Consider the following 24565-nt stretch of genomic DNA (forward strand, 5'->3'; position numbering starts at 1 on the left):
ACTCACATTTGATTTGCTTAGAGCAAATTTAGAACATTTAGTTTCTCCATATAGAGGAATTACAATAAAACAGATTGAAAAACCTTCGAATCTCCTCTCATTCTTTGTTCAGGCTGCCTCACTTGATGGGCCATTAGCCATTGGGGGAGTGTCTGTCACACCCCTGGTCTGAATCTCATTAATATTGATAGGCCATTACCACTCCCACGCATAAACCTCTTCTGACCAAAAAACTGTCATACAAAGTATGAATTCATGTTTTGCTTTATGTGAACAATTAGGCAGGATGATTTTCACATCATTTTGAAGCCAGAACTCGAAGCGACAACATCCATTAGTCAAAAGTCTTGTGGACACATATTTAGTATGTGTTTAGTGGTCTTATTTCAGCAACTTTCATTTTTATTTTTTTCAATAACCACGCATAAACATTATTCTCTTAAAAATACAAACATGTACATACATGTTGCTAACATATCATGGTAGCCCCGTTTGTGCTATATAGAGTGAATTTACACCTTTGCCATTAACATGTTTATAACTAACTGAAAAAAGCACAAATGTCAGTGCATGTCAAAACATCCCAAGGGCCCCAAAAACACCTTGGTCCCCAGAGGGTTAATAAACATAAAGCCGTGTGGCGTTTCTGTGCTCCTGTGTATGGTTTAACTCCAGCTATATGGGAAATAGCAGAGTGTGTCACTAAAGACAAACACATGTAAAACATGTCAATTGAAACTGATTAACAATTCCAGTATTACAATTATTAGTTTTTAACACAAGACATTTGGTCTAGTATGCATGTAGCATCTACAACCCCTAACCCAAGTGTTTTTATGGAATAAACTCAATCTATGTGCATACATAACACAAACAACTATTGTGTGTTTTATTAAAACAACAATGTTATGCACAAATACAATTTTGAAAATGCAGACAGGTTCAATTAAATTAAGATGTTAAACTATTAAGCTATTTGCTAATGGACTGCTAGCCGACTAGCAAATGACGCTAATAGCTGAAGGCCTTGAGTGGCCAAAGTTGTTAGCTTTTCTAGTTAGTTTTAGATGCATTGATGCATACTTTTCCTCTGTATGGCCTGTTTTGTGACAGGAATTACAGAATCTGTTCAGTTTGGCACAGTGAGGCTTTCACAGCTACCTCACCATGTATTTGCGTGACTCAATTTTTGTTACCCAGCTGACAATACCTTTGAATGTATTTTGTGCTGGAGAAGCACCACACATGAGTGATTGCTGTACACGCGGCCCTTCATTTGTAAGCAGGAATTCAAGGACAATTACACTGTTGTGGATGACACCTTTAATTCCAGAATACTCCTCAAAAAGTTCAAACATATTTTCTGCATGCGTCTTAAACGATTCTTCAGTACTCTGTTTCCGATTGAATATCAATTCCCATCCAACAGGACTACAACCCAGCAGATCACGAAGTTGTTTTAGTCTATTAAAGATTTCACTCTCAGGCTCATTTTGATACATTGACTGCACAATGGTGCCTGTCATCAAAAGCTGTAGTATCTTTAGATCAGAACATCTGGAATTGAGCTGATAACAAATATCAAATATCTTTTGGTTTGAGCTGAAAAGGTCACAAAATGTGACAATTTACTCTCAGTCTAGAGCCCTGTATAGTGCTGCATTTCTGCTTTTACATAAGCACCACCTACTGTCAGAGAGTGAATTTGTTTTTGTTTTTTGCATTGATCTGAACTGAAAAATTAGACACTCCTGTTGTTTGAACAAGTTAATAACTGTAGATATCAATTAATCAACAGTGTCCTGTGTTCACCACACACCGGCTATAGGGGGAGAGGAGAGATTTGGCTATAGGGTGATGTGTGGCTAACTTACACAGAAGAGACTTTGTTGCTCAGCACATGAAAATAAACTACTTACCGTGATCTCAGACTGTGTTTACGTGGTTTCTCCACTGTATGGATCTTCATGTGTAGCTTCAGGTGACTTTTAAAAGAGAAACTCGACCCGCACTGATCACACGTGTGCAGCTTCTCTCTGCTGTGGATCCTCTCATGTGATCTCAGATGTGCTGATCGACTGAATCTCTTGTCACAGTGTGAACACTTGTGAGGTTTTTCTCCAGTGTGGATCCTCTCGTGTGTTTTCAGAGATGATGACACACTGAATCTCTTGTCGCAGTGTGAACACTCGTAAGGTTTTTCTCCAGTGTGAATTCTCTGGTGCTTTTTTAAACTGTCCGCTCTAGTAAAAGTCTTCTCACACTCAAAGCACATGTACTCTCTCACACCAGTATGAATTTTCTGATGTCCGTGTAAAGATTGCAGCAGTGAAAAACTCTTTCCACACACAGAACATGAATGCGGCTTCTCCTTCGTATGAACTGTCAGGTGTGTCTTCAGGTTTGATGCCCTAAAAAATGTTTTTCCGCATTGATCACATGAGAACGTCTTCTCTCCGATGTGGATTATCATGTGTTTTTTAAGGGATGATGAGTCACTGAATCTCTTCCCGCACTGATCACAAGTGTGCAGCTTCTCTCCAGTGTGGATCCTCTCATGTGTTTTCAGATTTGATGACTGACTGAATCTCTTGTCACAGTGTAAACACATGTAAGGTTTTTCTCCAGTGTGGATCCTCTCGTGTGTTTTCACAGATGATGACATACTGAATCTCTCATCACAGTGTGAACACTTGTAAGGTTTTTCTCCAGTGTGAATTCTCTGGTGCAGTTTTAAATTGCCCGATGTAGTAAAAGTCTTCTCACACTCAAAGCACATGTACTCTCTCACACCAGTGTGAGTTTTCTCATGTCTATGTAAAATAGACAGCAGTGAAAAACTCTTTCCACACACAGAACATGAATGCGGCTTCTCCTTCGTGTGAACTGTCAGGTGTGTCTTCAGGTCTGATGACCTAAGAAATGTTTTTCCGCATTGATCACATGTGAACAGCTTTTCTCCGGTGTGGATCATCATGTGAACATTAAGGTTTGCTGATTGAATGAATCTCTTCCCGCACTGATCACATGAGAACGGCTTCTCTCCGGTGTGGATCCTCATGTGAAGATTAAGGTTTGCTGATTGACTGAAGCTCTTCCCGCACTGATCACATGAGAACGGCTTCTCTCCGGTGTGGATCCTCATGTGATGCTCAAGACTTTGTTTGCTTGTGAGACTCTTTCCACACTGAGTGCAGGTGAAAGATTTCTTGGCTCGTCTTTTCTTTAAAAATGTCTTTTTAGTCTTTGAGCGACTCAAAGGTTTTCCTCCAGGTTGGACATGATGTTCCTCCTCCTCTTCACTCAGTTCTTCTCTCTCCTCGCTATCTTCCATCAGGTCTGAAAAAATAGTACATTTAATTTTCAGTACATCAAAATAATTCAAATAAAGAAATATAAAGTGAAAGGAGATGAAAGTAAGGCCTGATGTAATGTAGAAAGTAGACAACTGCTATAAAATATCATGATAATTGCATGGCTTTTTATAAATTGATTAGGTGTCATCGAAACTTTCCATAAATAAGGAAAATGTATCTTCCAATTATTATTTTTTAAAACATTATTAAATATATTTGATTAATGACACAATTATCTAACATGATATTAACATTAATTAAAATATACAATACTGCCATGTTTTGACACCAACTTTGAGATTGATATTTATTTGACTAAAAACATTTTAATTATTAATGGCCGTTCACACTAGACTTTTCCTTTCACTGACTTCCATTCATACTGTAAAGGGAGGCCCATCTGAGGATGGCACTTCCTTCACTTCATCCCGACGCAGAGACGCGGGAAGTCATTTTCGACAGGGGGTGCGTGCGTGCGTGACCAAGCAATTACAGGAACGTGGTTATAGGAAAAGTCCACTTCTAAACAGATCTATTAATTACTAGTACCTAGAAAAGCGCTATATAAATGTAACGAATTATTACTACTCTCCCTCAAAACCTTTTTTTTTTTCCATTTGCATTCACGCAGGCCAAGTGGCCATGGGGACTATAAGGAGGAGTAAGGGAGTGATGCAAGCACGGCAACGATCTTTACACCGTAAAACTTCAAATAATAGCCGAGTCCCAAATAGACGCCTGTCACTTTTACACGCCTGGTGTGGCGACAGGTTTGGGTAAATAAAGGCCGGTTTCAAATAGAGGCCGGGTCTGTTTTTTTAGTTTCGGGTTGTATTTAATCTTCTAAAACCCGTCGGATCGTCCGCTTTTTGGCGGCTGCCAAAGCCTTTTTTGATCGGTGAGTGTTGTAGAGTAGAATGACTGAGACTGATGCGTTAGACACATACACTCACCTAAAGGATTATTAGGAACACCTGTTCAATGTCTCATTAATGTAATTATCTAATCAACCAATCACATGACAGTTGCTTCAATGCATTTAGGGGTGTTGTCCTGGTCAAGACAATCTCCTGAACTCCAAACTGAATGTCAGAATGGGAAAGAAAGGTGATTTAAGCAATTTTGAGCGTGGCATGGTTGTTGGTGCCAGATGGGCCGGTCTGAGTATTTCACAATCTGCTCAGTTACTGGGATTTTCACGCACAACCATTTCTAGGGTTTACAAAGAATGGTGTGAAAAGGGAAAAACATCCAGTATGCGGCAGTCCTGTGGGCGAAAATGCCTTGTTGATGCTAGAGGTCAGAGGAGAATGGGCCGACTGATTCAAGCTGATAGAAGAGCAACTTTGACTGAAATAACCACTCGTTACAACCGAGGTATGCAGCAAAGCATTTGTGAAGCCACAACAAGCACAACCTTGAGGCGGATGGGCTACAACAGCAGAAGACCCCACCGGGTACCACTCATCTCCACTACAAATAGGAAAAAGAGGCTACAATTTGCAAGAGCTCACCAAAATTGGACAGTTGAAGACTGGAAAAATGTTGCCTGGTCTGATGAGTCTCGATTTCTGTTGAGACATTCAGATGGTAGAGTCAGAATTTGGCGTAAACAGAATGAGAACATGGATCCATCATGCCTTGTTACCACTGTGCAGGCTGGTGGTGGTGGTGTAATGGTGTGGGGGATGTTTTCTTGGCACACTTTAGGCTCCTTAGTGCCAATTGGGCATCGTTTAAATGCCACGGCCTACCTGAGCATTGTTTCTGACCATGTCCATCCCTTTATGGCCACCATGTACCCATCCTCTGATGGCTACTTCCAGCAGGATAATGCACCATGTCACAAAGCTCGAATCATTTCAAATTGGTTTCTTGAACATGACAATGAGTTCACTGTACTAAAATGGCCCCCACAGTCACCAGATCTCAACCCAATAGAGCATCTTTGGGATGTGGTGGAACGGGAGCTTCGTGCCCTGGATGTGCATCCCACAAATCTCCATCAACTGCAAGATGCTATCCTATCAATATGGGCCAACATTTCTAAAGAATGCTTTCAGCACCTTGTTGAATCAATGCCACGTAGAATTAAGGCAGTTCTGAAGGCGAAAGGGGGTCAAACACAGTATTAGTATGGTGTTCCTAATAATCCTTTAGGTGAGTGTAGTTTGACAGGGCGCAAACAAGGAGAGAGAGAGAGAGAGAGAGAGAGAGAGAGAGAGAGAGAGAGAGAGAGACGCGCGCACTCTCTTTCACGTCTTCACACAACACAAGCGCTGTCTTGCTCTCTCTCTCTCGCGCATATTAATCAAAATCAATGGACATGATAGTAAAAGGTTCGTTTCTTTATAATAGGCATGCTAATCACAATCATATAGGCTACCATCTGGGCCTGCACAGCGGCAGGAAAAAGACGCAGATAGGTAAGACACCGTGTCTCTACCTTACGATGATTTTGGTACACCAAAGGTAGATTTGCGCTCTGGAGTTCGGCTGATAAACTCTGACATGAGCTAACCAATTATATTGCTATAGCGCTGATATTGATATAGACTAACGTTATATCACTAGCAGTTTTTTAGACGGTGTTTTTTTGTGCTGCGTAGGCTGAATCGTAATCGCGTGATTCGCGTCAAGACACCTGATTGGCCAATACTACACACTGAAGATAAATTAAATCATTTTTAATTAAATAATTACTAAAAATATCCCTCTCTTCATCCCACACCCCAAACATGACATAAAAAATGTTGTGGAACAGAAACAACAACCAGAGATATACACTCACCGGCCACTTTATTAGGTACACCTGTCCAACTGCTCGTTAACACTTAATTTCTAAGCAGCCAATCACATGGCGGCAACTCAGTGCATTTAGGCATGTAGACATGGTCAAGACAATCTCCTGCAGTTCAAACCGAGCATCAGTATGGGGAAGAAAGTTGATTTGAGTGACTTTGAACGTGGCATGATTGTTGGTGCCAGAAGGGCTGGTCTGAGTATTTCAGAAACTGCTAATCTACTGGGATTTTCACGCACAACCATCTCTAGGGTTTACAGAGAAAAAGAAAAAACATCCAGTGAGCGGCAGTTCTGTGGGCGGAAATGCCTTGTTGATGCCAGAGGTCAGAGGAGAATGGCCAGACTGGTTCGAGCTGATAGAAGGGCAACAGTGACTGAAATAACCACTCGTTACAACCGAGGTATGCAGCAAAGCATTTGTGAAGCCACAACACGCACAACCTTGAGGCGGATGGGCTACAACAGCAGAAGACTCCACCGGGTACCACTCATCTCCACTACAAATAGGAAAAAGAGGCTACAATTTGCAAGAGCTCACCAAAATTGAACAGTTGAAGACTGGAAAAATGTCGCCTGGTCTGATGAGTCTCGATTTCTGTTGAGACATTCAGATGTTAGAGTCAGAATTTGGCGTAAACAGAATGAGAACATGGAACCATCATGCCTTGTTACCACTGTGCAGGCTGGTGGTGGTGGTGTAATGGTGTGGGGGATGTTTTCCTGGCACACTTTAGGCCCCTTAGTGCCAATTGGGCATCGTTTAAATGCCACGGCCTACCTGAGCATTGTTTCTGACCATGTCCATCCCTTTGTGGCCACCATGTACCCATCCTCTGATGGCTACTTCCACCATGTCACAAAGCTCTAATCATTTCAAATTGGTTTCTTGAACATGACAATGAGTTCACTGTACTAAAATGGCCTCCACAGTCACCAGATCTCAACCCAATAGAGCATCTTTGGGATGTGGTGGAACGGGAGATTCGCATCATGGATGTGCAGCCGACAAATCTGCGGCAACTGTGTGATGCCATCATGTCAATATGGACCAAACTCCCTGAGGAATGCTTCCAGCACCTAGTTGAATCTATGCCACGAAGAATTGAGGCAGTTCTGAAGGCAAAAGGGGGTCCAACCCGTTACTAGCATGGGGTACCTAATAAAGTGGCCGGTGAGTGTATGTATAAGCTATCATTTGATTGTCATCACAGTTTGCCAACAGGGGGTGCTGCAGCACCTGCAGCACCCCTACTTCCCGCGTCCATGTCTCGACGCCAAAAAATAAAAGGTCACAATAGGCGACCCACAGCTCACACCACTGTCAAAGTGGTTTAATAAAAGACATGATCATTCAAAAACCCCCTGCTGAACGAGGGACTTTGTAACCACGGGGCAACACCAAGTGTTTAACAAAGTGCTGTACACGGATATCCTACATCAATGATACATACAATCAACAGCACAAGAATAAATAAAAAAAAAGAATAAACAACTCTCACATAGACTGCCAGACTGTAGTAATAGGTTTGAAGATTAGATTTAAAAACAGCAAGGGTTTGAGCCTGTCTGATGTACAGGGGCAAACTATTCTAGAGCTTCGGTCCTGCTACTGCAAATGCTCTTTCACCCCTGCTCTTCAGCTTTACCTGTGGGACAACTAAAAGCAAATGGTCAGCAGACCTAAGCGCTCTTGACGGAGCATACAGCTTAATCGCAGCCAATGCAGTGTTGACAGAACCGGGCTAATATGGTCATACTTCCTGGTTCTGGTAAGAACTCGAGCGGCTGCGTTTTGGACCAGCTGTAGTTTGTTTATTAAGCGTGCAGGGCAACCACCCAGTAGAGCATTACAATAATCTAGCCTTGAGGTCATGAACGCTTGAACTAATTGTTCCGCATTTGTCAATGAGACCATATGGCGTAATTTAGATATATTTTTCTGATCGTGTCGCTCACTAGAGCAGATGCGCGTTTACTCTGATCGGCCTCGCTCACGACTCGATCCAGTGAGAAGCTCTTGAATTTTAGTTTAAAGTTTAAAGACAGATGAAACAACGCTGTCAAACAGGAGAAACACTGTGCGCAACGATCCAGTCAGAATCTGAATTGATACTGAATCAATTTACCATGGATTTACTGTAACGTTACGTTAGCCTAGTAATATTAACTGCACCACGAAATGTGGGATATACATTTTGAGTTGTATTATATTATTAATGTAGACAATGTATTAAATGCCTAATGGAATATAATTACAGTATTTAATAATGTATTTAACTAGGCTACTGTTTTTCATACAAATACCATAGAAACCATAAAGTTAAATTTTGCCATGATAGTGAGGTACTAAGTTATAACGTTAGGCTATGCCTGGCTTTATCTGTGGTTATCATGATCTAAACTGGATGACCAATGGTTCATTTTAATAAAACTCAAACCGTCAGAAATGAATATTACATTTTACCAAATAAAAATGTGGTCGTTACATTTTTAAAAAAACAGATGTTACTGTTTTTGTTAATGAACAAAGTTAACATAGTAGTATTAGCTTGAGTTAGGATGCAGATTTACTGTCAACTCACTGTCAAATATGCATTTCTAGACAAAACATGTAATTTGAATATTGCAGCCTCAGCCTGCACTGCAAACTGTGCTGAAGAAATATTTTTCTATTCAGATATTTATTTTGTTAAGGAAAAAATGACAAATGTTTGAATGTTCTACCTCAGATTTGTGAAATGTTCTCATGTTTGGCAAGTGTTTGTCATGATATGTTCTGACAATAAAGAGTAGTTTAAAACCACAATTAACACTGGTTTCTACAACTTTCATAGGAGCAAAAATCTGCCTTTAACCCTCTGGGGTCCAAGGTGTTTTTGGGGTCCTTGAGATGTTTTGACATACTCTGACATTTGTGCTTTTTTCAGTTGCTTATAAACATATTACTGGCAAAGGTGTAATTACACTCTATTTAGCACACACAGGGCTACCATAATGTGTTATCAACATGTATGTACATTTTTGTATTTTTGAGAGAATATTGTTTATGCGTGGTTATTGAAAAAACTAAAACTTAAAGTTTCTGAAATAAGGCCACAAAACACATACTAAATATGTGTCCACAAGACTTTTGACTAATGGATGTTGTCGCCTAGAGTTTTTTCTTCAAAATGATCTGAAAATCATCCTGCCTTATCATTCACATAAAACAATAGATTGGTTTAAATTTAAAAATGACACTTTTTGTTTGGAAAGGCAATATGCGCAGGGGTGTGACCTGCTGTGATTCACACCTGAGAAGACAATGGGCCCGCATAATGAGCGCATAATGGGGCTGCATACTAATGACCCTTTCATTCAGGTGTCACTGAGCCACAAGAATGCAATGACAATATACACTCACCGGCCACTTTATTAGGTACACCTGTCCAACTGCTCGTTAACACTTAATTTCTAAGCAGCCAATCACATGGCGGCAACTCAGTGCATTTAGGCATGTAGACATGGTCAAGACAATCTCCTGCAGTTCAAACCGAGCATCAGTATGGGGAAGAAAGGTGATTTGAGTGACTTTGAACGTGGCATGATTGTTGGTGCCAGAAGGGCTGGTCTGAGTATTTCAGAAACTGCTAATCTACTGGGATTTTCACGCACAACCATCTCTAGGGTTTACAGAGAATGGTCCGAAAAAGAAAAAACATCCAGTGAGCGGCAGTTCTGTGGGCGGAAATGCCTTGTTGATGCCAGAGGTCAGAGGAGAATGGCCAGACTGGTTCGAGCTGATAGAAGGGCAACAGTGACTGAAATAACCACTCGTTACAACCGAGGTATGCAGCAAAGCATTTGTGAAGCCACAACACGCACAACCTTGAGGCGGATGGGCTACAACAGCAGAAGACTCCACCGGGTACCACTCATCTCCACTACAAATAGGAAAAAGAGGCTACAATTTGCAAGAGCTCACCAAAATTGAACAGTTGAAGACTGGAAAAATGTTGCCTGGTCTGATGAGTCTCGATTTCTGTTGAGACATTCAGATGTTAGAGTCAGAATTTGGCGTAAACAGAATGAGAACATGGAACCATCATGCCTTGTTACCACTGTGCAGGCTGGTGGTGGTGGTGTAATGGTGTGGGGGATGTTTTCCTGGCACACTTTAGGCCCCTTAGTGCCAATTGGGCATCGTTTAAATGCCACGGCCTACCTGAGCATTGTTTCTGACCATGTCCATCCCTTTATGGCCACCATGTACCCATCCTCTGATGGCTACTTCCACCATGTCACAAAGCTCTAATCATTTCAAATTGGTTTCTTGAACATGACAATGAGTTCACTGTACTAAAATGGCCTCCACAGTCACCAGATCTCAACCCAATAGAGCATCTTTGGGATGTGGTGGAACGGGAGATTCGCATCATGGATGTGCAGCCGACAAATCTGCGGCAACTGTGTGATGCCATCATGTCAATATGGACCAAACTCCCTGAGGAATGCTTCCAGCACCTTGTTGAATCTATGCCACGAAGAATTGAGGCAGTTCTGAAGGCAAAAGGGGGTCCAACCCGTTACTAGCATGGGGTACCTAATAAAGTGGCCGGTGAGTGTATATATATATATATATATGCCTATATAATACAAAATTGGTTCACAGTTCCAATTATTTATTTATTTTTCAAATTGTGCTTGCAAATTGTATAATATCAAATGTAAAAATTTCTAGTAATTGTGCAGTTAATTATCATACTGTTTTTACAGAAAGTTTGGGAATGTATCCCAAATGTGTCACTAATAAAACGCAATACAAATAATTTAAAGAGAAGGCTTATATTGAGCTTTTAAGATTTACCTAAGATTTATTTATATGTAGCCTACATATATTTTTGCTATTTTAATAAAATGTTACAATTACAACAACAATTAAAATTTTAACTATATTTCAAATGTAATCTTTCTTTGTATTATATACTAAAGTATACATTTTATCATACATATTTCACAGTTGCGGATTAATTAGTTTGAATATAGCTTACAATCGAACAAACACTATAATAACATCTTAGCAACAAGCTTATTTGATGTGGCAGTATTTTACAGTAAAAACGACATCTTGTCTTTCATATGTAACATATCGTTTTTATGATTAGGAAATATTAATGTTAATTTGTAGTTTAATACGTTGCTTATACAAAAATATTTTATTTCAACATATTTCAGTCGATTTTTACTCATCTCAGTATTGGAATATAGTTAGGTAAAAGCTGTTCATTCATTCACACACAAAAACGCGATTCAAACAGTCTTTTTGTTTACAGACACTATTCCATATCGCGATTAGCACAAAGTCTTTTTGTTTACAGACACTATTCCATATCGCGATTAGCACAAAGCACTTGAAAATAAAGAATGTACCTATTTCCTCGGCTGGATCCGTTGCTCCTCCAAATGAAACTACCTGTAGCCTACTTCTGAGGTAATTTTTTCCAGGATTATTAGGCATAAAAAAAAAAAAAGTTTGGTTCTGGTTTGTTGTCAGTTAAGGTCATGGGTCGGTAGGGAATTTTTTTTTTTTTTTTTTTTTTTTTTTTTTTTAGTGGCAGCAGCAAGGGATAGGTAGGAAATTATTCAGGGCTCGACCTTAAGCCTTTTCATATGCTTGCCCTCCAAACAAGTAAATCTGTCATTCACTTGTCAGAGTAAAAAAGTTGCTTGTCCGGATTTTTTTTTAATTTTTAAATTTATTTATTCTGAAGCAATGTTCTCATCAGTGTTCAATCAGCTTTGATATTTAAATTGGCATATTGTAATATCTGCACCTTTGAAGGGCATCCCCTCCCCCAATCTTATTAAATGCCCTACAGTGTCGTCTTATTCTAAATAATTGAATTTATTGATCAAATTTAAGAATTTAAAATGTAAGATCAAGCATACTGTTACCCTAGGTAGGGCTGATCAAATTAAATAATTTACACTGAAAAATTACAATTGCATAAAATAATGTTATGAAATTGATTTAAATGTACAAATAAGAAACATCGGAAAGAAGTATAGGCTACTTATAAACACTAAACTGCCAATAGGTGGCGGCAGGCGGCCGTATTAATGAGTGAGTCATTGATTCATTAATTCAAACGATTCGTTTAAACGGTTGATTCATTCAAGAATGAGACAGATGAAATGAATGGGTCATTGAATCTTTGACTCAACCGATTCGGTCAAAATGCTGAATCATTCAGTAATGAAAACAGGATGAGTGTTCCTGTGAGATGCGCCGTGGTTCTGCTGTGATTTTTGTTTGGAACTATTTTCGCTGCAGAAACAGAACAAAAACAGCCAATATTTCATCTAAAATGTAAGTGACTTAATTTTAACTGTTTATTGAACTGTTGTAGGAAATCAATGTCACATTTTCAATCGTGATGGTGTTCAGGAAAAATAATTGAGGCTGCTTAACACATATGTTAAAATATAGAAACTCCACATTTAGATTTTTTATAGGCAGTATGTTGTTAACCTGTGTGTGTGTGTGCTGCGCTCATGTGTGTAGATTTCTCCTCGAGAGGCTGCGCCAGCGTCAACAGCGCACCTCACCGTCAGCAGGCTAATACATTTTTTATCCACAATCGATCGCAACTTACAATAAATGTAATAAAATCAGAATCATTCTCTCGGTTTAGTGATTCCCTAGTTATTTTTTTGTTTGTTATTGATGTTCTAATCAGGCTACTTGTCCGTTCGGGCAAGTAAAATTCTCTTTTACTTGTCCTTCAAAAATCCATTTGTCGCGGACAAGTTAGACGGGCTCTGGAGATACGAAGCGCGGCAGGTTAGAGTGTTTTGGATTGCATAAAATAATAAAAGAAACGAACAAATACATGGCGAAAGAAGTGGTAGACAGCAGAAGAGGGTATTGGGATTTGGGATGATTTTTAATGAAACTTGGGAGGCGGATGGAGGTTACTCTGTAACTCATCATGTGGTGTGTGCGTGCCTATGAATGCATGCATTTGTATGTGTGCGTATATGAATAAAAGTGTCCTTAATGACAAAAAAATAAAATAATACTTGTATATGTATTATAGTTCAGTTTGACGAACGATGTGTGAACGACCATGTAGCTAAGTTACCTCGTTTGTTTTGCTGGAGGACAACAGGCATCTTGCTTTGCGTGCTGTACAAAAACGTAAATTATAGTTCGCCTCAGTTTTTTATTTGTGTATTTATTTAATTTTTATTATTTGTTCCCCAAGCTCATAAAATAAATTTGGGTCGCACATAAATTGACAGGGTCGGTCGGAAACCGGAACCAAACTAAATTTTTTTTTAAGCCTTATTAAGATAGTACTATTATTCCTCACAGCATCGTAATATGAGTCTCTTTCGGTGGGTTATCCAGCTGGTGTGGGCGTGGATCGCCTCAGAGCGTTTGTGTTTGAATAGAGCGCGCGCTCCGTGGGCGTGGTCAAATTAACTTTAATGAGCTGAGACGAGAACGACTATCATCTCTCTCTTTTCGTACAGATTACATAAAATGAGAAAAAATTTTTTTTATATAAATTACTTCATTTAAAAGAAGATAATTCAGGCTTCATGCCTGTGTGCCTGTATACCTGTTTGACTGAGTATTTGCAGAGTTACAGATGATTTTTCGGACGCGTTTCAGAATGGACTTCACTGACAGTGAGAACGCAGAACGCGCATCATGTTTATTTTTCTTTATTAGGCGAAAAGCACAACACTTTGTTTTTATTATGAGGTTCCACAAAAAAAATACAAACTTAACAGGATCGAATGATGTACAACACTTATATGTAAGATCAAAATTAACAGAGTAATTTGAGTCTCTTTTGCACTGATAAGGAAAAAAGTGAGCTGGTATCGCCGGCGAGACCGCCGACCCCAGAGAGTTAAACATGAAAGAAATAAAGATTTGACATTTATCGTGATAATTATCGATATCGACTGATATAGCTAGATATAGATAAAGCTCTAAATGGTTTAGCTCCAGTCTATTTAACGGATCTGCTATCGCCCTATAATCCATTGCGCTCTTTAAGATCACTAAATTCGACGCTTCTGGTCATTCCTAGGATATTTTTTTTCTCCATTGGGTCACTTGATGGAGTTCTAGGACACCATCGGGTCACTTGGAGTTTTTCGGTTCCTTGCCACTGTTGCCTTTGGCTTGCTCAGTTGGGGATATTCAAATTAAATGACCCATCATACCACTGATCAGCTCTACCAAACTTGGATGTCTTTTTCCAGTAATAAACAAACACTATTAAGTTGTTTTGATTGATACTGTGAAGCAGCTTTGATACAATCTGTATTGTGAAAAGCGCTATATAAATATATTTGACTTGACTTGATATAGAAAAATGATCGTGATAATTTTTTTTGGCCATATCGCCCAGCCCTATTCTAGGTTATTACGTGTGGAAGTTGTTGTCCAATGATTAGAATTTGTTTTTTTTTCAGAATTTAGTAGTAGGAAATTACTAGTCATCCAATTTTTTAGATCAGCTATGCATTCCATTAATTTTGTGAATTGGTAAGTTTCGTTAGGTTTTGAAGAAATATACAGCTGAGTATCATCAGCATAACAGTGAAAGCTAATTCCATGTTTCCTAATGATATCTCCTAAGGGTAGCATGTACAGAGTGAACAGCAGCGGTCCTAGTACTGAGCCTTGTGGTACGCCATACTGAACTTGTGATCGATAAGACATCTCTTCATTTACTGCTACAAACTGATAACGGTCTGATAAGTATGATTTAAACCATGCTAGTGCAATTCCACTAATGCCAACATCGTTTTCTAGTCTATTTAAAAGAATGTTGTGGTCAATTGTGTCAAATGCAGCACTAAGATCGAGTAACACTAATAGAGAGATACAACCACGATCGGATGATAAAAGAAAATCATTTGTGAGTCGTTAGTACAGAGGTACTGTGTAGAGACTTAAAACCAGACTGAAACACTTCATGGATACCATGTAGATCAAGGAATGTATTCAATTGTCCAAGTACAACCTTCTCCAGTAATTTCGACAGAAATGAACATTTTGAAATGAAAGTTTCGAGATGGGTCTAAAATTAGCAGAGACTGATGAATCCAGGTTAGACTTCTTGATTACTGGTTTCACTGCTGCATGTTTAAAAGACTTAAGTACAACTCCCGAGGCCAGGCTACTATTAATAATCGCAAGAACAGAAGGACCAATAGCTTCAAATGAGTCCTTTAAAAGACGTGGAGGGACAATGTCCATGCAAGATGGGGATAATTTCATTTTAACAAAGATCTCCCTCAGTGAGACAAGAGACACCGGCACGAACTGATTAAAAACAGAGCACTCAAGAGGAAACGGATAGAAAAGTCAAAGGAGGGGATTTATTAGATCTAATATCTTCAATCTTGGACATAGATCTGAAAAATCTGTTTTTATTGTGCCATTGTTTTTCTCAAAAAGTGCAAACGTGCAACATGAGGTAGGCCTGAATTCACTTGTTATCTCTTTCCACTTTTTATTTTGTGAGGGTCAAAATAATTCCTTTGTTAATAATTCGTAAGATGAGTAACACTGGAGTTTGGTTTATTGAATACATTATAATAAATAAATATGAAATAGTGTGATTTAGGGCTAATTGTAGACAACATTATGTTAACCGAGAAGTTTTTGTATACTGACCAAAAGAGAGAAGTGCATAGTGCTAATTCTTAATTGTTGCTTTTATTTATATTGTTGTCCATTTATCGAGCTTCAATACATCTTATATAGTAATTCTATATTATTATGTATCAGTTTCCTAATGTTCGGACTAGTGGTGGGCCGTTATCGGCGTTAATGTGCTGCGTTAACGTGAGACTCTTATCGGGCAATAAAAAAAATATCGCCGTTAATCTATTCTCAAAGTTGGGTTGGGATCATAAAACAGCTTTTTCGAATATCGTTATATTTCCGCGCAATTCCAATGTGTAGTATATTTGATTGACGCCACGCCTACAGCAATGTTGTTTTCGTCAACGATGACGATAACGAAATGATTTCGTTGACGCACTTTTTTTTTATGACGATAACGCGACGATGACTAGCTAAAAATGGCTCTAAGGTGACTAAAACATGACGAGACGTTTTCGAGTTTTCGTTGACAAGACGAGACGGAACGAAAATCACTATAAGTCTGACGTTCGCAATGCATGTCATTTCTGCCTATTTTGCGTGGAATCTGTCTGCTTTGAGCTAGCAAAGTATCAGCAATGCTGCAGCTTCCTATCATTGTTTTGGGTACCCATGCCGCGCGCGCACCAGATTCCACACAACAACACGCCTGCGGCTGCGGCTAGTCACTCACCACACATATTCGAAGGACCAATAAACGGGCTTGGTGTTCGGAAACGACGAGATGATTTATGGACATACTTTCAGTTTCAGTATAATCCAGCGGTTCTCAAGCTGTGGGGCGCGCCCCACTGGCGTGACAGGTCTCCTCCAAAACGGGAGGAAATTTTCCGTTTTATGCCTTTTTATCTTTATTCGTTCATGGCGAGTCCGCGTCGTCAAATTCATCTTTGCAGCGACACCGAAAACACCCGTTTATTAATAAACAATTAAATGTCTCCTTGCTATTTTTTTACACATTCATAATCATTACTTTTGCCGGTTCTTTGTGGCAAGCTTTATGCGTGCGGTCGTGCGCTTAACTGCGGCTATAACGCTCAATCCCGTAGGCTAGAGCCTATTTAAGTAATTAAATTAATATAAAAGGGCGATTTGTCCACTAATGTCTTAAATGAACAACTACTAGTCGACTAGAATAAAAACTTTAGTCGGAGGCAGCTCTTATTCCACATATTCTCGAACCAGCAGGCCATTCTGTGTTGAGCGCGCGACCCTGAGCTGAATGAGCGAGCGGAGGGATAATGAGAAATGCGCTCTCCGCTCACATGCTCTGATCGGAACAAAGGAATATTAAAGTAATTAATCATTAGTTTATATCTTATACACTGCCCATACACTACCCATCATTTTAATCCCATATCAAACACAGTATGTTATGTCTATTTTATCTATTTAAAAAAATATATATCACGTTTTTAAGTAGGCTAAAGGCAGAGAGCTGTGTGCATTCTTCTTCTCTTTGCCACATCATATCTCTGTGAGATGGGCTTTTCAGCTGTTTCAGTTTCACTGAAAACAAAGTACAGATCTCAGCTGAACATAGAGCATGACTTTTGAGAAATTGTGCAATTCAAAACAGGCTCATTGCAGCCACTAATGCAGGGATAAATAGACCTGTCTTGCCAAATGGATTTCTATTTTTTTCTTTTTTTAACAGATCGCAAAGTGGCACCTTTATTTCTTTCTATTTTTGAACTTGATACCAATTTTGACACAGCCGCATTTTATTTTCTCTATTTTTTAAAGACTTTTTTTTTTTTTTACTAAAATTGACTAAAACTTGTTTAAAACCTGTTTGCGTTTTCGGCAACTAAAACTTGACTAAAACCTTTTTTTGTTTTCGTCGACTAAAACTTGACTAAAACTATTGTCGACTAAAACTTGACTAAAACATCATCGAAACTGATACCCACTTTTCGCATTTCGCAACCAAACAACATCGCATGCAGCATTTCAAATAAAGCGCACGCCTAGAACTGCTGTAATATAGACCTAAGCAACGAACGATTGAGTGAGACGTTTCAGATATGGCCAGGCCCAGGCAGGCTAGCCTTAAAGGAACACTCCACCATTTTTTATTTAAATTGGGGTTATTCACGGTCTCCCCTACATTTTATAGGTGGGCAAATGCATGTTTGGAAGCACAGGCGCAGCACTGCTACTTGGGCGCAGAGATATCACGCAACACCTGAAATAAAGCTTGCCACAAATAACCGACGAAAGTAATGATTATGCATGAAACATTTGAATTATTGATAAAGTTGATAAATTGATAAAGTTGACGATGCAGACTCGCCATCTTCGCAGTAGTGAACGCGCCTATAGAGAGAAATGTGCACGCGTGTGTCCTGATTATATTGTCCACTATATTTGCTTCTTATTTATTAATCCAGGCAAATTTGTTGATGAAACATTGATTAAAATTAAGATACAATTTATACAAAATGAAATTTTCAAGCAAAAATAATATTCGAAGAGCGCTGGGTTGATTATTATTCGAAAATCGCACCCCTCCACCACATGCACGCACACATGCATTAGGCTACACACCAGAGCATGTGAGCAAAGCGGAGCGGTGTGACGCTTATTATAAGTTAAAAAACTTAAATATACGTTTCATATTTATAAATAATATAATGTTGTTATTTCTTATTTCATCTATGTTGATTATATGAAAAGGGAACCGCATGAGATGAGTAAGATAGGATCATAAGATGACCAATATATCGGAAAACATTTGGAATGGGTCAGATTTTGACCACTTATTTAGTTTTGTTTTGTAGAAAGCCTTTCTTTAAAGTTTATTTCATTTTGTATAAATTGTATCTTCATTTTAATCAATGTTTCATCAACAAATTTGCCTGGATTAATAAATAAGAAGCAAATATAGTGGACAATCATATGAAGTGTGCATTTCTCTCTCTAGGCGCGTTCACTAATGCCAGTCTGCATCGTCAACTTTATCAATTTATCAATAATTCAAATGTTTCATGCATAATCATTACTTTCGCCTGTTCTTTGTGGCAAGCTTTATTTCAGGTGTTGCGTGATATCTCTGCGCCCAAGTAGCAGTGCTTCGCCTGTGTAGAGTCTCCGCAACGGCTATAGATTGAAACACGCGTCCGAGTGAAGATTGCGCAACAGCGCGTCGTCCTTGCAACTGATAGCAGCGGACACGAGCGCTCAGCTTGATTTCAAAAACAACTGATTTTAGCGCTAGATCTCTTATTTAATAGCGAACTAAATTAATGATCTGCTAGTTAACTGGAGATGTTTTATTTATTTGTATTAGGTGCATCCGTGCCTCAATGTTTCAAAAAGTGAATGTGTGTGAAACCATAGTAAAAAACCATTTGTGTTGATTGACGCCAATCGGACGTTCATGTTTTTTTCCGTCTATTTGAAAGTTAGGCTAATAATAACATGTTGCATTCTATACGGCCTGATTATGTCATTTTTTAAGTTACATAGCCTGCCTCCAGTTTTCCTCAACTTGACTAATTAAGAGGCGATATTTGACCGGCATATCATCAAAATGTCCGTTAAACGAAACCTCTGCCGGTCACTTTGACCGTTACCATTTTTTTCTAGCGGAAACTCTGGTTGGGCGACGTTCCTCTCGTTACTTTATTTTAAATGCAATACATGTTGTTAAATGAGTTTATTCCAAGCGTGCTGTATCTTTTTTATGGGCATGCGCAATGCTCAATTTATAAATGAATCAAATGAGTCGATTCTGTTCAAACACTTCATCAAACAGGTTGGCAGATCTGTCTAAATCGGTTCACGAATCAGTTTGAATATTCTGTTCAGTTCCTCACGCACTGAATCGTCTGAAGCGCTTTCAATTCACGACACGGAGCCATAACAGGAAGATTTAAGAACATCATGTGATACTGCTGAGTGAAATTGAGATGCGATCATAGTTTCTCTGATCATAATCCCATCACATTCAGTATGCCTCTAGCACTTAACACTAGGCTATACACTCACCTAAAGGATTATTAGGAACACCTGTTCAATTTCTCATTAATGCAATTATCTAATCAACCAATCACATGGCAGTTGCTTCAATGCATTTAGGGGTGTGGTCCTGGTCAAGACAATCTCCTGAACTCCAAACTGAATGTCAGAATGGGAAAGAAAGGTGATTTAAGCAATTTTGGTGCCAGACGGGCCGGTCTGAGTATTTCACAATCTGCTCAGTTACTGGGATTTTCACGCACAACCATTTCTAGGGTTTACAAAGAATGGTGTGAAAAGGGAAAAACGTCCAGTATGCGGCAGTCCTGTGGGCGAAAATGCCTTGTTGATGCTAGAGGTCAGAGGAGAATGGGCCGACTGATTCAAGCTGATAGAAGAGCAACTTTGACTGAAATAACCACTCGTTACAACCGAGGTATGCAGCAAAGCATTTGTGAAGCCACAACACGCACAACCTTGAACAGCAGAAGACCCCACCAGGTACCACTCATCTCCACTACAAATAGGAAAAAGAGGCTACAATTTGCAAGAGCTCACCAAAATTGGACAGTTGAAGACTGGAAAAATGTTGCCTGGTCTGATGAGTCTCGATTTCTGTTGAGACATTTAGAGGGTAGAGTCAGAATTTGGCGTAAACAGAATGAGAACATGGAACCATCATGCCTTGTTACCACTGTGCAGGCTGGTGGTGGTGGTGTAATGGTGTGGGGGATGTTTTCTTGGCACACTTAAGATCATCAACTGCAAGATGCTATCCTATCAATATGGGCCAACATTTCTAAAGAATGCTTTCTGCACCTTGTTGAATCAATACCACGTAGAATTAAGGCAGTTCTGAAGGCGAAATGGGGTCAAACACAGTATTAGTATGGTGTTCCTAATATTCCTTTAGGTGAGTGTAAATCTCTGTAATACTGGCGTGAAGACACTGAGAATCACTGATGCTACCTCTACTACCTTTGCTGAAGCTTTTGAGGAGCTCTTTAATTATCCTGAATTTGCTTCACCAGAATTGAACCAGGATGAACTACTTTATAAATTTGATTCTATCTGCAGTACTATTTTAGATGATATAGCGCCATTGAGAATAAAACATCAAAAGTCCATCTCTGAGCCCTGGGTTAACAATACTACTCGAACCCTGAGACAGATATTGTGATGGAATCCGAGTGAGAGAGGCCGAGTGTGTCTGCGCGCGCGCTGCGCGCGAGAGAGAGAGAGAGAGAGAGAGAGAGAGAGAGAGAGAGAGAGAGAGAGAGAGAGAGAGAGAGAGAGAGAGAGAGAGAGAGAGAGAGAGAGAGAGAGAGAGAGACCGAGTGTGTCTGCGCGCACGCGCGAGAGAGAGGCCGAGTGTGTCTGCGCGCACGCGCGAGAGAGAGAGGCCGAGTGTGTCTGCGCGCACGCGCGAGAGAGAGAGGCCGAGTGTGTCTGCGCGCACGCGCGAGAGAGAGAGGCCGAGTGTGTCTGCGCGCACGCGCGAGAGAGAGAGGCCGAGTGTGTCTGCGCGCACGCGCGAGAGAGAGAGGCCGAGTGTGTCTGCGCGCACGCGCGAGAGAGAGAGGCCGAGTGTGTCTGCGCGCACGCGCGAGAGAGAGAGAGAGGCCGAGTGTGTCTGCGCGCACGCGCGAGAGAGAGAGGCCGAGTGTGTCTGCGCGCACGCGCGAGAGAGAGAGGCCGAGTGTGTCTGCGCGCACGCGCGAGAGAGAGAGGCCGAGTGTGTCTGCGCGCACGCGCGAGAGAGAGAGGCCGAGTGTGTCTGCGCGCACGCGCGAGAGAGAGAGGCCGAGTGTGTCTGCGCGCACGCGCGAGAGAGAGAGGCCGAGTGTGTCTGCGCGCACGCGCGAGAGAGAGAGGCCGAGTGTGTCTGCGCGCACGCGCGAGAGAGAGAGGCCGAGTGTGTCTGCGCGCACGCGCGAGAGAGAGAGGCCGAGTGTGTCTGCGCGCACGCGCGAGAGAGAGAGGCCGAGTGTGTCTGCGCGCACGCGCGAGAGAGAGAGGCCGAGTGTGTCTGCGCGCACGCGCGAGAGAGAGAGGCCGAGTGTGTCTGCGCGCACGCGCGAGAGAGAGAGGCCGAGTGTGTCTGCGCGCACGCGCGAGAGAGAGAGGCCGAGTGTGTCTGCGCGCACGCGCGAGAGAGAGAGGCCGAGTGTGTCTGCGCGCACGCGCGAGAGAGAGAGGCCGAGTGTGTCTGCGCGCACGCGCGAGAGAGAGAGGCCGAGTGTGTCTGCGCGCACGCGCGAGAGAGAGAGGCCGAGTGTGTCTGCGCGCACGCGCGAGAGAGAGAGGCCGAGTGTGTCTGCGCGCACGCGCGAGAGAGAGAGGCCGAGTGTGTCTGCGCGCACGCGCGAGAGAGAGAGGCCGAGTGTGTCTGCGCGCACGCGCGAGAGAGAGAGGCCGAGTGTGTCTGCGCGCACGCGCGAGAGAGAGAGGCCGAGTGTGTCTGCGCGCACGCGCGAGAGAGAGAGGCCGAGTGTGTCTGCGCGCACGCGCGAGAGAGAGAGGCCGAGTGTGTCTGCGCGCACGCGCGAGAGAGAGAGAGAGGCCGAGTGTGTCTGCGCGCACGCGCGAGAGAGAGAGAGGCCGAGTGTGTCTGCGCGCACGCGCGAGAGAGAGAGGCCGAGTGTGTCTGCGCGCACGCGCGAGAGAGAGAGAGAGGCCGAGTGTGTCTGCGCGCACGCGCGAGAGAGAGAGGCCGAGTGTGTCTGCGCGCACGCGCGAGAGAGAGGCCGAGTGTGTCTGCGCGCACGCGCAAGAGAGAGAGAGAGAGAGAGGCCGAGTGCGTCTGCGCACTGCGTGAGACTTGAAAGGAGGAAAAGTGGAATCCCTGTGAAAACCACATTCTCTCCGTGTTGGCGAGCCTATTTTCATTGCAGGAAAGATAATATATACGGCAATAACCATTCATAGTTACAAAGACAATTTGGTTATTTTTGCATGCCTCTCTCTTAATTCCTGTACTCCCTTTGCTGCATTGATTAATCCTAATGTATACAATAAATACAGTTTAATGGGAAAGTGCTTTTCCTTATATTTCTTGCAGGGCCAGTGGGGATTTTTTTTATGTTGAGCCCTGCATTAGGCATGCTCGCTTTGCTAAAACATATTCTCTTATTAATTATTATCATCTGGGCTCTTTCTGCTACTTGATGGGAAGACAAGAGGACACATGATTGGGAAGATGGGAAGACAAATCTCAAGCCATTGTCTCAGTTTTTACACAAACTGTAGCATTGACTGTATTCATCAACCCTGTTACCAAAGTTACTGTATAAGAATCTCTGACTATAACTATGAATAACTTATATTATATTTGACAAATACAACTTTAGCAGTGACTTAGTGTTTACTGATTATTCCTAAAAAAATATATTTTGTAAACCATGTTGAAAATGACTAAAATTCTGGTAACGTTGTTGCAAATTGGGAACCAGATATAAAATAAAAGTTAAAATAGTATTTAGTTCGATCTGAGGTTGACGATCAATATAAAAATGTCTCAAATCTCCCTTTACTGACCATTTGTTGAAGAAAAACCCAGAACATTCTGTACCATTTCATAGTTGAACTGTTTATCTAAATGTGATGAAGTGCTTGAATGTTTCTAACATGAATGTTCTCCAGCATCATGAATGAATGAGGAATAAACACCAACCTCTTTGTTCTTCAGGATCTTCAGTGTGTTTCATTCTGCAGGGTTCTGGATCACTCGTGTTCTCACTGTCCTCTTTAATAAACTCAGTCTTGGCAGATTTCAGCTCTTCCTGAAGCTTTAATGCTCGTCTTCACTTGTAGCTGATGGGAATTTACAGCATTTCTTGGAGAATTACAGTGGGAGGAGCTTCACTGATGATGTGATTGCAGTGGGAGGAGCTTCACTGATGATGTGATTGCAGTGGGAGGAGCTTCACTGATGATGTGATTGCAATGGGAGGAGCTTTACTGATGATGTATTCCAGTGTGGGAGGAGCTGATCTGCCAAAATAAAATATATAAATGAATGAGAAAAGAAAAATACAAAAACACACGTGGAACGTAACAAGTAATGAATATTGGCCTAAGTCACTTACATTTTAGACACTGACTGTTTTTGTTCCATTTCAGCAGCGAAAATAGTTCCAAACAAAGATCATAGAAGAACCGTAACGCTTCTCACAGAAACACATAACCGTGACTTCATCTGAACGATTCAGCGTTACAGAAAATAAAAAACTGATACGATACCACATTGTGTGGCTTTTAGTTGTCATTTTCAGTCAAAAGGCAACAAGAGAAGCAATGTAAGATTGCTTTCCTAGCAATAATAGGATGAGAAAAGCATGGGAAGATACCTGTGGACGAAAAAACTTTATAAAAACTTTATTCTCTCTACTTTAGCCTTGATGCCTTTGAGTCTTTTAGTAGACCACAGCTACTAAAATAGCTTACAAACAGCTGAAACAAGGAACATTAGATGCTATCTGTCAGGATGTCAACATGCCGACACTAATCATGACTCGCGGCCGCTAGAGAAGTTCCTTAGCGCGGATTTCCCTCGATAGCTGTGGCGTTTACACTCCTTGTGGGGAAAAAATTCATGGTACAGCATTTGGTTTAAACCCATACTTATATCCATCGCCACCTGTACGCTCTTTCAGTAGCTGTGGTCATCATGTCAGTATTTTATTCGTCTAAGGCCCCGTTTACACGAAGGGAAAACGCAGATATGTCCCTGCGGTTTGGCCTCTCATTTACACGAAAACCCCGT

At 41.1% G+C, this 24565-nt stretch overlaps 2 protein-coding genes across 4 annotated transcripts in view; both read right to left on the reverse strand.

The window, feature by feature from the left end:
• The window catches only part of LOC130105983 (uncharacterized), a 257444-nt gene that overhangs the window by 169062 nt on the left and 63817 nt on the right, over nucleotides 1–24565 (reverse strand). The window lies entirely within an intron of this gene.
• Nucleotides 1815–24000, reverse strand: LOC130105978 (zinc finger protein 271-like). Its single transcript, XM_056272175.1, has 2 exons — nucleotides 23474–24000; nucleotides 1815–3339 (listed from the first exon to the last, which is right to left on the reverse strand). Exons 1-2 carry the CDS (start codon nucleotides 23505–23507, stop codon nucleotides 1916–1918), a joined length of 1458 nt encoding a protein of 485 aa, XP_056128150.1. The 5' UTR covers nucleotides 23508–24000; the 3' UTR covers nucleotides 1815–1915.

Source organism: Rhinichthys klamathensis, unplaced genomic scaffold, assembly GCF_029890125.1.
Source record: "Rhinichthys klamathensis goyatoka isolate OS25496 unplaced genomic scaffold, OSU_Roscu_1.1 h1tg000331l_1, whole genome shotgun sequence".
NCBI classification, from domain to species: domain Eukaryota; kingdom Metazoa; phylum Chordata; class Actinopteri; order Cypriniformes; family Leuciscidae; genus Rhinichthys; species Rhinichthys klamathensis.